General features: G+C 37.8%; 2 protein-coding genes across 2 annotated transcripts; one reads left to right on the top strand and one right to left on the bottom strand.

Annotated features, from left to right (window-relative positions):
- Nucleotides 1-2742: 2742 nt before the first annotated feature.
- On the bottom strand, nt 2743-5872 carry nek12 (NIMA-related kinase 12). Its single transcript, XM_053506332.1, has 3 exons — nt 4663-5872; nt 3751-3933; nt 2743-3450 (listed from the first exon to the last, which is right to left on the bottom strand). The coding sequence occupies exons 1-3, from the start codon at nt 5825-5827 to the stop codon at nt 3293-3295; spliced, it is 1506 nt and encodes a 501-aa protein (XP_053362307.1). The 5' UTR covers nt 5828-5872; the 3' UTR covers nt 2743-3292.
- Nucleotides 5873-11374: 5502 nt separating this feature from the next.
- On the top strand, nt 11375-15524 carry pin4 (protein (peptidylprolyl cis/trans isomerase) NIMA-interacting, 4 (parvulin)). Its single transcript, XM_053506197.1, has 4 exons — nt 11375-11493; nt 11817-11884; nt 14665-14784; nt 15266-15524. The coding sequence occupies exons 1-4, from the start codon at nt 11457-11459 to the stop codon at nt 15422-15424; spliced, it is 384 nt and encodes a 127-aa protein (XP_053362172.1). The 5' UTR covers nt 11375-11456; the 3' UTR covers nt 15425-15524.
- Nucleotides 15525-15526: the final 2 nt, after the last annotated feature.

The following is a 15526-nucleotide window of genomic DNA, read 5'->3' as shown; positions in this document are numbered from 1 at the left end:
ATTATAAATGGTTCCAGTAAGCCGTATAATTTATAAAAGGAAGTATTGCGCTCAAATGGCGTCCCAGCTCCAGTGTAAAAGATGAAACCTGAGGGAGGAAACATTAGTCAGGGAAGTTTTGAGCACTCACGCAACAATCAGTCAATGGCATGTAACATTTAACACTTAGCTTTCAAAGCCACAAGTAACAGGCTTTCACAGTCATTAACGCCACTATGGATGAAATATTGACCAGCTCGCAGGTGTCACAGGCCAGGATGGATAGTGCTCAGATGGCTTGTGGAAACAGATTCACAGTAGCCGGTGATCGTGTTACCTTTGATTCCTCCCTGTTGTACTCATGTGATGAAGAAAAAAAGGAGAGTGGATGTTCTTTCATACATCTTATACAGGGCTTTAATGGCTCCAAACCAAGCCTGACCCAGTTCTTAGATGGTGTTTCACCCTTTCACAGCCCAAGAGACTGAGAAACCTGGAGAAAAGAATCGTGTTTTGTGGAATTGCATGTGAATTTTTCATAAGAGACAATGTTTTTTCTCGTTAGTTCTGACATTCTCTCAGTCAGTTCATGTGAAGTGTAGATTTTTTTTAATTTTTCCAAGCCCTGAAGCTTTCTCCAGCTATTTGTTCATTACTCACATGCAGGCTGGATGTCAAATCAACATGGATGTTTTTTTTTAATTATTGTATATCCTTTTTTCCCCAAAACATGTTCTGTATACAATTAGCACTCTAGATATCATTATTACTTTAAAAAAGAAAAATAATAAGATTACCTGCTGAGCTTTCACATACCAAGGTTGTATGTATATATGTAAAAATGTGTGTTTAAACCAAAATACGTTTCATCAAATAATATTAAACTGAACAGTTATTGTTGTTATTGTTCTTTGATGAACTGTTATGGTTTAGTTAAAACTGAAGGACGTCCACAACACTGTAAAAGACATATTCTGCGCGAGTCAGTGATGCACTGTAGGAAAAGCCCTGCAGTACTGGATGGACATACGGCACCTGGCTGGGAGAGCGTTTAAAAGAAGACCAATTAAATACACCCCTATTGTTACCAGCCTGTTATAAAGAGAGCACAATGTGGGAATACTACACATCTCTGCCATTTCTGCTAATTTTATAAAATTGCTGTTCTGTGTCATAGAGCGAGGCACTTGCTACCAGGTAGAGCAGATACAGCCCATTGTTTCACCGGTGCCCTGTGTTAGACAGTAAAATAGAATATTATTTCGTCAATGCTAAATGCCCACATCTCTTCATCTTTTGGCTGCAATGACCTATGAGACAATTTTATAATACATTATCATCATCATCATCATAACTTTACCCTGGAATTAGACTGTGAGCTTGTTTAAATAAAAGGCTGTGTATTATAGAGTTATATGTGGCAGTTTTCTCCTTTCTTCTGTAGATGTAGGTCATGCTGTTTGGGAGGAGGGAATGTGGAGCAGCTGATGGAAAAATTCTGCATGCAAGAAAACTTTTCTACAGTATGTACAAAAATGATGTAAGAGCAATGGCGACTGGTATGAATGAACTACTAATTTACATTTACAGCGTTTAACAGATGCCATTATCTAGAGTGACTTTCATGTATCTCAATTATGCATCGTTATAAATTATATGCCTGAACAGATGATGGTTAAGGGTCTTGCTGGGGTTCATTACCTCTTTTAAGTGACTAATAATGTATAAAACCTGTGCTATTAGACAGATATCCGCTGATGTTCTGTAGATTTGTTCATCGTTCTAGATGGTGTGCATCACTCCTAGTGGTCATAAAGAAAAATGCAACAACAGTTTAAAAAAGACCCATGGGAAAAGAATCACACTCCCCTATGCTCACTTTATGAATGTTAATGGTATTGTTAATATATGAAATATGTACAATGAGAAGGTTTAGAAATACTATTTAGGCACCAACACTTAGTTTTATGGAAAGTTATCATAGTTAAGGCGGTACGGTGGTTTAATGGTAAGCTCGGTCACCTTGCACCTCCAGGTCCTGGATTCAATTCCCGTGTTGGGTCTGTGTGCATAGAGTTTGTGTGGTGTAGCCGTGCTTGGTGGGATTCCTCCCACAATCCAAAGACATGAAGATTATCCCTAATGTTGACTGGAGGTCCTACCACGGTTGTAAAAAATGGGAATAAATACAATGATTATCATTGGCCTCCAATGTTGGTGGACTACAGAGGTTCCCAAATCAATGGATGGATGGATGGATGTATAGATGAATGGATCATAATTAAGAACAAATATAACTGCAGACACTGTGATGTAAAAGTATAATGTAGAGAAGTTTTCCTATTGTAAAATATATCGCAACCATTGAGAGAGTTAAGTGCCTGTTATAGTGTTAATCTAAAAAGATCACTTGCTAGTATCCTATAGCATGAATTAAATGATTCTCGACTTAATTTTTTATGTCATGTTGCCCTGGCCCACAATGTAATGTAATGTCATAAGCCTCTAGTGGACTCAAGTCTGTGGACACACAATTATATACACATTCTCACACAGGAAGAATTAAGTGCGGTTTGTCCACCTTCTGACACAGATTTGCAAGATGTAAGAAAAATGTGTTCTTGTTCCTGCTGTAAATCTGAGCTCAAATGAGGCATGCCGGAACATCTGGTCCCTTTCAATATTATATACAATATTTGTGCAGTAGTACACAGATAGCGAAACCTAGATCACACGGTGGCTTTAATGGCGGTGACAAAATAACATCTAAAGCATTTTATTTATAAATGGGTTATGACCGTCGGGTTACCTGTTGTTCATTTAATTTGATTTATTTATGTTACTAAATCTTTTTCTGTATCAGTATCGGGCAGTATTTCTTTGTTTTTTCTCCCCTTTCTCCCCACTGTTACTCTTCATCATCGTCGTCATCATCATCATCATAACAGCAGACATAACCATTTGTCAAGACATATAATAAATACAGGAAATTTAATGCATCATACACACAAAAGATAGCACACTCAAAGCACACTCTTGTTCTCTCAAATGAATTTTCTATCTATACACTGCCACCTGCTGGTAATAAAAAAAAATTGACACTCAAAACAAAACCAGCTACACTATATTGTAATATGTATATATATATAATTATCATTCTCGGATTATATTATTAGAAAATGTTTTTTTTTTCGTAAAGCTCTGGTTTCTTCTTATTTCTTATAGATAATTTAACCCAAGTAAATATTCCTGTGTTCTAACCTAATTTCCTTTATCAGTTTTATGAAAGTCTTGAAGAAGCCTGCGTTCTCACTCAGCACGTGGTCTCTTGGTCGATGTTGAATATGAGGTAACAGGTTTCCAGATGGTCAGACCCTACCACGTGCCGGAACTGTGGCTGAAGGTCTTCTGGTTTCAAGCCGTTCACAAAATGCTCACTGATTTCCTCGTAAAGCGAAGGACCAACGTCCTCTGCAAAGTGAACAGAGAGAACAGGACCTATTTCCCAGCCAAGGCAAATAATCATCACATGCATCATTATTCATATCATTAATGATTTTGGAACTTCAAAGTGATGCAACAGGAAAATATACGGCCTGTCACTGGGACATCTGGGAGTTTAAATCCCAGAGAATTCAAGGATTTAAAACACCAGGCAAAAATGAACAAGACAGAAAAAAAGCAATGTCAAAAGCAATGTTGATGTTTTTTATTACCTGAGCTAATTTGAACACAGCAGTGTATGAAAACATGCTGCGGTTGCATACTGACCAATGTACTTCTCTCGCAGAGTTCTCACAGTGACCAAAGAACCGTTGCTGTCTTTCAGCTCCAGGGAATCGCCTCCTGGAGGAGTCTGCATGGCATTCCGAGCACAGCTCACAACTTCAGCCAAATCATCCTCATCCTCAAAGTCATCTGGGTACTCGGTATCAGCCGCATCTTCAGGGGAAACTGCAGCAGGTATCAAAAATAGTGTACATATTTAATTTAACAAAAATTCAACATACCGACCCGGTTTGGGTGTAAAATGTTAAGATATATTCATGGTTTCAGTTTATTAGGGTATTTAATAAGAACTCAAACCTTAATGCTCAACTAATGTGTTAATCAGATTTGGCACTTATGCAATATAGGGATTATCCAGCAAAGCTTGCACTGTTACTGCGTGCGTCACTTTTTAACTTTTCTTTGAGCTGTCAAACAGGACTCATTGTTTAATTTGTCTTAGACAAATCTGTCACCAAAAATTACAACTGGATTATCGGTATCTGCTTCTTAAATGGTTGAATGACAAGCGCAGCTCATTTAATTAGTCCCATAACACTTAAACACACCTCATTTATTATTTGATTTCTTTTGAATATTTGATGGTGTCTCATTTCTGCCTCGCATCTGTAGTTTTTGCAGTGTGCATAATACACTGTGATGGACTTGCAAACCCTGCAGCAAATCTCAAAGCTGAGATATTGAGATATTGTGATTTTATTACCTGTACTACTACAGTATACCATAATGTCCCATTGTTTTACATTTTCTCATTTTGCTCTACTGTCATACTGATAAGCAACCACACTCCTCCATCATATAGATGATAAACTTCAATGAATAGCTACAACGAATAGCTTCGATGCAAAGCAAATTACTCAGTGGGTATCTTGTGTACAAATCACCTCCGCTTACCATGCAGCTCTTCCGCGACTCCTCCTTGCTCTAAACCAGAGGAGGAGGAGGAATTCTTCTTTGAATAATCTTCATTGGAAGACATGCTGTCATTTTCATCAAAGTCTTCTGAATATTCAGACTCGGTCCCAGCATGCGTCCCTTCGTCCTCTGCAATAACAGGGGCTTGAACATTTACTGCCATATTCCCATCATCATCTATATCAGGCTCTTTCATACGAACAGTATCGCTCCCGGTTAATGTGGCATCTTCACTCCCAGCGGGTACTGGATCAGCATTAACCTTTGTCAGTTCTGTCTCCTGATGCTGAATGAACAGTTCCAGATGTTCCTGCACATAGGACATGGCCAGGATGCAGCTAGCATTTGGTCGGTTCTCAGGAAGCAAGCACAGCATCTTCTCGATCAGGGAATGAAGGTTATCTGAGAAGCCAGGAGGCACCAGGCTGTATTCACCCTTTATGATTTTAAAAAACAAATTCAGCAGATTCTTAGCAGTAAAAGCTGGTTTGAGTGCACAAAGCTCATAGAGTAAGCAGCCAAGAGCCCATATGTCAGATTTGGTGCTGTATGGAACGTCCTGGCACAGCTCAGGGCTGAGGTAGCTGGGTGTCCCGACACACGTCGAGGCCATGTCCATGGTGTGGTTCATGATCTTGGATATTCCAAAATCTCCCAACTTAATCACCCCCCTCTTAGTTAGCAGGACATTGGAGGGCTTAATATCTCTGTGCAGAATTCTTACAGAATGAATATAACTGACCGCCATGACAATCTGCACAAACCATTTCATAACTGTACACTCAGAGAAATAGTCCTCCACCTTTCTGGATTTGATCTGGTCATCCAGCGTCCCACCATCGCAGTAATCCATAGCAATCCAGATGTGCTTGTCTGCTGGATCAAAGAAAGTCTCGCTCCATGTGACAATATGGGGGTGTTTGAGACTCCTCAGAATTTCAGCCTCTTGCAGCACGCTGTCTTTGGACGTTATTTTTCGGGAGTTGTCAATTCGTATTTTCTTCACAGCACAGAGCTTCTTTGTTTCTTTGTGTCTCATCAGTAAGACGACACCCGCTCCTCCTCTGCCAAGCTGAAGAATTTGCTCATATGCTTCCATATCTGTATCCCTACCTACAACGTCTATGTTTCTAGATAAGTTCATTAACTCACTGTGCTCTGTATATAACCATTCTGTCAGGTGATCTAAATAATATAATCACATAAATCCCCCTAAATCTATAGTTTGAATAGCAATAATAATAATAATGATGATGATGATAATAATGTTTATAATTGAAATTTAAAACCTGTTATTAGAAAACCTTAATACCTGTACACCTTTGTACAATGATCTTAATTAAAGACTTAAATTACAGATCAGTTAGCAGTCCTGTCAGTCCTGACTTCATACATTAAGCTCCAGGTTAGCGCTTGTTGAAGTCTGTAATTATCCCTCTCTATTAAAGGCATTTTAACGGTGCTTATTAATAAATACTCATCTTAATAACACAACTAAATCGACCTGAATGTAATTTAGCGTCCTCGTCGCTTTATATCCATTCATGAAGTCACTTCCATCAACGTTTTTTTATTTTTATACTTTTTTTTTTGTTAACCAGCTCCATGGTAACAGTCCGTGTGCTAACAAGCTAGTTTCTCATTGGTCCACGGAGATGACTCTGCAGTTCTATTGGCTACATTAGAAACAGCCCACTAACGCTATGTCACTGTTACACGCGTCAATCGAATCAGTTCAACTGTAGGATTCGACTCTTTCGGCACCCAAACGACTCTTTTATGATTCTTCCACAGCTGACCGAGTTAATGGTCTTTGCTGGCCTTCATATATTTGATTTTTTTAGCCTACGATTGTCCAGTATAAACATTTATTTAAATAATTTATTTAAACATTTAAATAAATGTTTGTTTGTTAGTTAGAAGAAAAGATGAAGAGGGAAAGAAATGCAAAATACACATAACAATAAAAAATATATATAGGTATAAATTAATTAATATGCAGTATTATGCAAACAATTTAGGTAGGTGTAAAGAAATTCTGTAAAGTAATAAAAAAAGGTATAAAAAATACTTTTTAAATGTTTATTTTTATCAATTTACAAAATGCTAAGTGATCGAATCTTATTTGGTGTGACTACCCATTAGCCTCACACCAGCATCACTTCTTACACTCGCACATTTGCACAAACTCAGTGATTTTGTAGGATCAGAGTGTATGATTCCCTGTGATTGGTGGGTTTCATTCGGGTACTCCGGTTTCCTCTAACAGTCCAAAGATATGCAGGTTAAATTAATGGCGCTCTCAAATCGCCCCGTCTCGTGCCCTAAGTCTGTACACAGGATAGGCAGTATATAATCAGAATGAATGAATGAATATAAACATGTGTGTGTTTATGGAAAATTGAATACAAATAATGAAAGCATGGTAGTGAAGTTGTTTATACTGTAGCTTCACACCTCCAATTTCATGGGTTAAAATCCCACCTCGGGTCTGTGTGCATAAAGTTTGCATCTTATCCTTGTGCTTGTTGGACGTCCAGGTATTCCGGTTTCCTCCCACATTCCAAAGACATGCAAGGTAGGCTACTTGTTTCCATATTGTGTAAGACTGTGTGCTTGTACGGACTGCAAAGGATTGTCACCTTGTCTATTCTGTACTCCGTCTTGTGCCCCACCTTCCCTGGACTAAACTTAAAGCTTCCCGCAACCCTGTACAGGTTAATGTGCAAGGGGAGGCTGTTCAACAATTTAGGTACTATAACTGCAAAAGCACAATCCCCTTTGAGGCCCCATTAAGTCTGGGCTTAAAAGATCTAAGTGTCCTAGAGGGTGTGTGATGATGTATAACCTCAGAAATGTACAAAGGCACTAAACTATTAAATGACTTAAAAACAAGCAGTAAAATCTTAAAATGAATCCTGTGATGAACCAGAAGCCAAAGAAGAGACTTTAGGATAGGGAAGATGTGATCATCTGCGATGGATTGGCACTCTCCACCGTGTACCTTGCCTCATGCCTTAAGTCTCCTGAGATAAGCCCTAGGCCTCCCCGCAACCCTTTATACAGGATAAAGCAGTATAGAAGATGAAATGTGATGAAAACTTAACATGTGTGTCAAATATCACAGCTAAGTTTCTTATACATGGTTTATAGTATACATGGCATATACAGTCGGAGGACCCAAGGAGTCAATTCGTTTAGAAGTCAAAATCTTATTTTAGTAAGAGCCTGGGAGGGTGGGAGTGCACCTCATCTGCCTGAAAAGGTCAGGTTAGTTAGATAGAATCTTAACCAGTTCAGAACTGATCCAAAGATGCGCTGGGACTATTTAAGTAAGAAGTTAGAATACTGTGATCCAAAGTATAAGATACAGCACTAAGTGAATGTGTGTGAATGTGTGAGATAGACTGCAGGTCCCCCGTAACCCTGAATACAGGATAAAGCAGTTATCATCATATCCTTTCTGTTTAAATTTTTTTTATAATTTAAAAAGACTATTTATATTACTATAACAAAACAAAATGCACTCACAAACACACTCGATTCTAGAGAATTATTATTTTTTGTCAAGTAATTCAGATATTGATAACACAAACAAAATTAATTTTGATCAGAGTTATAATTAACAAAGGGGACATCTATTGCTTCTATTTGCAGTCTTATGCAAAAGTTTGGGCACCTCTTGATAAATAACAGATTTTGGTGATTTTTATTTTTATTGAAAATATGTTAACCACAGAATCTCTTGGAAATGTAAAAAATGCACAGAATCTTCAGCAAACATTGATGCATAGTTACTTCTTATGCCAAAAGGGCACCCTAAGAGTTCCAGAGTCTCAAATTCTTTTTACAAGGTTTCAGACCTTAATCAGCTCATTAGATCTGATTCATGGCAACAGCTGTCATTAGTAAATGCCAATTTCAAAGCTTTATAAATATTTTGACTCTTCAAACCTTGTGCACACACTTGCGGACACTCAACAACCATGGGTTCCTCTAAGCAGCTGTGTAAGACTCTTAAAATGAAAGTTATTGATGTCCACAATGCAGGAGAAGGCTACAACAAGATAGCAAAGTGTTGTCTGCTTGCAGTTTCCACAGTCAGAAATGTAGTTAAGAGATGGCAGTTGAAGGGAAACTCTGGAGGTCAGGATAAGCTCTGGAAGACCAAGAAAACTCTCGAAGAGAACTGCTCGTATGCTGGTCAGAAAGACAAAAAACCTCATTCGACTGCAGGACGTTTTAGCAGACTCAGGAGTGGTGGTGCATCGTTCCACAAGACCTTCATGGAGGAGTCAGCAGAAGAAAATCTTACCTGCATCCCCATCATGAAATCCAACTTATATGCAACAGAACATCTGTAGAAGCCTGATGCATTTTGGAAAGTGCTGCGGACTGACGAAGATAAAATAGAACTCTTTGGCCACAATCAGCAACGGCATGTTTGGGGAAAAAAGGAGCAGCATTTCATGAAAAGAACACCTTGCCAACTATTAAGCATGTGGGTCGATCTATCATGCTTTGGGATTGTGATGCAGCCAGTGGCACAGGAGACATTGCACAGGTGAAGGGAAGAATGGATTCCACTAAATACCAGCAAATTCTGGAAGCAAACATCACATCATCTGTAAAAAGGCTAAAGCTGAAAAAGGATGGTTTCTACAACAGGACAATGTTCCTAACCATACCTTGAAATCCACTATGAAATACCTCAAGAGACGCAAGCTGAAGGTTTTTGGTACGGCCATCACATCCCCTGATTTAAACATCATTAAAAAATTTGTGGGTAGATCTTAAAAGAGCTGTGCATGCAAGATAACCAAATATTACAGAACTAGAAGCCTTTTGCAAGGTAGAATTGAAAAAAAAAGCCCAGGCACAAGAATTAAAAGACTTTCAGCTGGCTATAAAAAGCGTTTGCAAGCTGTGATATCTGCCAGAGGAGGTGTTACTAAGTACTGATTATGTAGGGTGCCCAAACTTTTGCACAGTGCCACAGTTTTTATTTTTGTTCAATTTATGGCATAAGAAAGAACTATGCATTAATGTTTGCTGAAAATATTGTGCATTTTTTTCCATTTTAAAGAGAGACTGTATTAACATTTTTTCAATTTAAAAAAAATCACCAAAATCCGTTATTTATCAAGGGGTGCCTAAACAATTGCATAAGACTGTACCATTATCCCCTATGCTGCTGATGTTGTAAAGGTAATGGTTTTAAGTAGACTTTAATCAAAACAGCTTCAGCAAAATGACGTTATGTTTCCTGCTATTTTACCACTATTGAACAAAAACAGAATTATCTTCAAGAAATTTAGATGATACAATTTTCTCTCATACAGAAAGATGGAAATTCCATTTATTTTATGGGAGTAAATGTATTTTGGTAACTGGAATGCATGAATGTTGTGGTACAAGAACAAATTATAGATTAGACTCATGGAACATTACGATTTAAGCATGGGATTTTCAATGATGATGTTTCAAATGAAAAAAAAAATTAATGTAAAATTGTTGTGACAATCCATGCCAGGGGAGGCATTTTAGTGCATACGACCCATGTTTTATCTCATAGTGCCGCTTCACAATACTGCTTTTTATTCGCACCACGGTTTTAGAACATACCAGACTAACTGGTTTTAAACTTCCCACTGGAAAAATAAACATACATTGATCTGTGCATTATTTTTTGAAGGATCAGTTTTCATAGTCTACTTTCCATTTTTTTGGAGTAAGCCCTGCTGTGTCACGATTTCATTTTTGAGGATTTGGGTGGCATGTAGGTCCATAACCATAAAAGAACCATTAGTTTTAAAATTCCCAGAACATCAGTAAAACAGTTCCCAAAAAAAGGAAAACAAAAAATACTAATGTAAATAATTACACTGGTCGGCACAGTGGCGTAGCGGTTAGCACTGTGGCTTCAGACCTCCAGGGTCAAGGGTTCGATTTCACGTTCTCCGCATCCTTCATGGGTTTCCATGCTTCTGTCCAAAGTCTCCTGGAACAGGCTCCCAATAAATCTACACTACCAATTAAAACTCCCTACACACCTTCTTATTCTCTGGTGTTTTCTGATTTCTATTTCTTTTTACATTGTAAAACTATGCTAAAGGCATTCAAAAGACTAAATAATCTGCTTTGAACATTTGATATTGAGATGCGTCTGTTACTTATGTTCTGTAAAGCCTTCATAACGGCTCTAATCTGAGGTGTTGTTAATTGGTGATTGTTGAGGCTGGTAACAGTAAATGACTTGGTCTTGCCTTCCTGGGAAGGTCTTCTGACAACCAGTTTCATCATGGTGCTTGATGTGTTTTACAAATGCACTTGACAACACTGTTCTTGCAAGAACTATTCCAGAACAACTGACCATCATGTCTTAAAATAACAACTGACTGTGGATGTTGTTGCTGTTACTTGATTATATGCTTATGTGATATTTCATGGCTTTGAAATGACCTGTATTGTTCTAGAATGCAGGAATACAAAACATACAAAAATACATTAAATTAGAAGGCTTGTCCAAACTTTTGACTGGTACTGACTCTAAAACCGCATTTTATTGATTCCTATGTCTTATTTTAATTATTTATGGGCATAATTATTTCCTATATTTAATCTATATTCTTTTAAGCAATGAAAGAAAGTAATACAGTACAGTACACACTGGTCTCCAAAGGTGGAGTTAAGCAGCACATTTGGCAACCCGAGTCTGAGGCGTGCTCCGTGTGGTGGTGCAGGGAGAAGTGTTTTGCTAACAGCTAATAAAAATGCCTCCAAAAGGAAAGGGTGGTAAGGGGGCAAAAGGTAGGATACCAACTATTATAACAGCCGAAGTCATAAGTAATTATTTATCGATTTACAAGCAATCTTTCACAATATAAGCGCCCTCAAAATCTATATAATTAGCTAGCAGGCTAGTTAGCCAGCTAAGATAGGAGTAGCAGTGCTGTGTTGTTTGGTCTTAGTTAACTTTTAAAATATTATTTATAACTTAAAATTTGTGTGTGTGTATATATATATATATATATATATATATATATATATATATATTACTATAAGCAAATCTGAAAGGCAGTTTAGTTTTGTGTAAGATGATAATTTGTGTGTGTGTGTGTGTGTGTGATCAGGAGGAGCCTCGGATAGTGGAGACAGTGACAAGAAGGAGAAAGCTCAAAAAGGAGGCACTGCAGTAAAGGTAACTGAACTAATTCTCTCACAGTTGATCCACCACACAGTACACGTGCACGACGTGTTACTAGTCCTGTTACTACTGACTACAACTACGCGCACACAGCATGTCAATCACGTTCTCTCTCCTGTTCAGCAATAAAAATTGAGCATCACTGACCACAGGTCGTACGGGTGGTGGATCATAAGCTTTAGAACTGTAGGATGGTAGAATACTCAGCAAAAAACAGCAGCCCTGTGGTCAGATATATATATATATATTTTTTTTAAAAGCCAAAGTCTTTAAGCATACATCTAGAATATTAAGTATAAAAAATTTATGGAAACAGAGTGTACTTAAAAATCATTTTTAAATTAAATGTGTGGTAGGTGCAAATTACTTACCATAAATTTACATTTAGGCATTTGGCAGACGCTCTTATCCAGAGCGACTTACATTTATTTTTTTTTAATTTTTTTTAAATCTCATTAAACATTTGAGCAGTTGAGGGTTAAGGGCCTTGCTCAAGGGCCCAACAGTGGCAACTTGGTGGTTGTGGGGTTTAAACCTGGGATCTTCAGAACTGTAGTCCAATGGCTTAACCAGTCCAATGCCTTAACCACTGAGCTACCCCTGGACTGGATAAATGCAAATCCTTAAGCAAAAAAAGAAGCTAAAATGTGATGCAGTATTGTTTTTTATTTACAGTTTATCATGTCAGGATACATGTCATACAGCTTTAGCATGGATAAATGTGTGTTAAGTTTAGACCTGCGATTCGTAGATAGATGAATTACAATGATCTTGCTTCTTGACAAACTCGGTCGTGCTCCACACTTCAATCCAGTAGGTGGCAGTATTGCAGCAACTGACCGTAAACTTCAAAGTAAACAACGCGATACTGTTGCAAAGCGAGGATACAGTATTTGCAGAAGATGGAAAGGGCCTGTTTTTTTTCTGTAAAAGCTGTGGTATAATTTAAATAATTCATCAATTGTAGACCAGTTACTGTCTAGTTTATCTAAATAATTTAAAAGTCTGAATCAATTCTGAAACAAAAACTGACTCAATGGTTTAATTAATTGAATTAGTCTGTAAAATATTGATTGGGGACAGGCGTAATGCAGTGATTAAGGTGTTGGGAAGGCCAAAATTCTGCCAAATTCTTTAAAATATACAAACTGCCTTCATCTTCTGTATTACTTTTTTTTTTCTTCAGATTTTGAATTTATGAGCAGTTGGTATTCCCCTAAACTTAACATACTTAATAAATATTTGAATCTGTAAATCAGTATGTTTGCAGCAGTGGCGGTTGCTAGCTTTTGAAACAGGGAAAGCTCATATTAGGCCTTCATCATAAAATTCATTATGTTCTTTATACTTTTCATGCCTTTTGTATGCCCTGTCAAAGTTACCCAGATACCCAAAACCCACGTTTGACCAAACACATCCTATTCCCTGAAAAGGTTTCGTCAAGAGGCATGGCCAACAGTATATTTTCTTTGTCACAGCACTTCCAGTCAGCCAGTTCACCTTGTCATACCAGGAGAGCTGAAAAGACCTGTTATTTTTTTCTGATTTTTGCCCCAGATCAATCTTGGGCATTGGTCTTCCCTGCTGTTTAATTCTGAGTCTTTCCTTGTAAGGAAGACTACTAAATGGTTTTGCCAAAAGCAGGTCAACAATATTAGCACCGTCTGCATCTGCCATTATACACAGCTTGCTAGCTGGCTAGTTTTCCCTTCCACAAGCTACTTTAATTATATGAACGAACTAACTTTACCATGCTGAAACAAGGAGCGAAGTTAAGAACACTATAGTTTTTTATTATTTAAAGAATGATTTGTACAAACAAAAATAGTTTATATCACCAGCAAACAATACAGAGTGCAGCAGTTCGTCGTATCACTTCACCTACAAATCCGCATGGGACTGAACTCGAATCTCTGTCGCGCTGATGTATACTTAAGACATGCTGTCAATCAAAAATCATCATACAGCAGCCCAACGTCCTGGCCCACCCACTGCTCCATTCACTCCCAGAGAAGCTGAGCTTCCCTGAAAGTGACGATTTTGGTGCGTTTATCCAGTTACCGTCCAGCTTTTCTGCAGTGAAAAAAGCTCCTTTGTGCTTTCCCATAGAGCTTCAGTGAAGCTGGGCTACAGGAGGGTTTAACGCACTGTGCTGTAAGGAAATGTATGACAAGAAAATCGCGTCAAACAATCTACAATAAATACCTGATTCTGAACGAGCTAGTCATGAAGCGCACTTTTATTAAAACCAATATAAATACGACAGTGCATATATGAGCATTTATTTTCTGACATAGTAGAGGAAGTGGAGCTTCCCTTGTAGTCTTAGAGCAGCCGCCACTGGTTTGCAGTATATTTGTATATTTGGTTTCTTGTTTTATGTGCAAAACATTTTGAACCTATTACTAACTTATTACTACTGTAATGTCTGTTTAAATGCTTTATGTAAATAGGGTACCCTAAACCCAAAAGTTTGTGAATAAAACATAAAGCTTAAAGCCGAACTTGTAAGCGAACATTATGGAAACATTAAGTTTATAAAACGTTATTTTTTAGTTACAAAAATATTACTACATTGGAAAACATCATGTTATAAGTCCAGAAACAAACATTTAAAGAACAGTCCAGCAATGTTTCTTAGCGGTTAGCAAACAGTAAACAACTTTACTCAACTTTATGTTTGTTGAGAGTTGTCATCTAAGCATAAAAGAACCATAACTTAGTTGAGTAGTTAAGAGTTATTTAAACAACTATTTTGATTTTGACTATTGCAGGTACGTCATATCCTTTGTGAAAAACATGGAAAATGCATGGAGGCTATGGAGAAGCTGAAGTCTGGAATGCGTTTTAGTGAAGTTGCATCACAGTACAGTGAAGACAAAGCTAGACATGGGGTAATGTTCACAAATTCTATCCTGGTCCTGATCATGATGTCATGGTTCTAAGTAAATATGTGTCTGATATATGGTACATCTATACAAGATGTATCTTAATAAGTGCTTGTCCTATACAAACCTTTTTTTGGTGCTTACCACTTCGCCACAGTGGCGTGTCCACATGCTGGCATGTCCGCATTTAATTTTATTATATTATTTTCTCCGCATTCTTGAAGTCATGTGATTTGGGGAGTAGTTTAACAAATTCCTTCGTGTGTGTGTGTTACATTTGTCCTCTTAGTCTGGATACACATAAGTGTTTGACACACTGCTTATTGTATGATTGTAGTTTTGTGGCATGTCATATTTATTGCAGCAGTTTATGTCATTTGTTGTGGTAAAAAAAAAGGTCAGTGGAAATGGGTCAACTTTTAATTAATTGATTTAGGGAAAGCATAACCTCAAAAATAACATTATGAACTTTGTTTATCTTTGTCAGGGTGACCTGGGCTGGATGACCCGGGGGTCAATGCTGGGGCCATTCCAGGACGCTGCGTTTGCACTGCCTGTCAGCACAATGGATAAGCCTGTATACACCGATCCTCCAGTGAAGACAAAGTTCGGCTACCACATCATCATGGTTGAAGGCAAAAAGTGACCCTTGGACCAGAGCAAAGAACACATGACTCATCCTGTGTTCTTTTTCACTTTTTTTTTATTGTGTAAATATCAGTTAATAAAACATAAAACTGACAAAGGC

This window comes from Clarias gariepinus, chromosome 10, assembly GCF_024256425.1.
Source record: "Clarias gariepinus isolate MV-2021 ecotype Netherlands chromosome 10, CGAR_prim_01v2, whole genome shotgun sequence".
Classification (NCBI taxonomy): domain Eukaryota; kingdom Metazoa; phylum Chordata; class Actinopteri; order Siluriformes; family Clariidae; genus Clarias; species Clarias gariepinus.
Note: the sequence above shows the minus strand (reverse complement) of the source record. Positions and strands in the feature narration are given on the sequence as shown.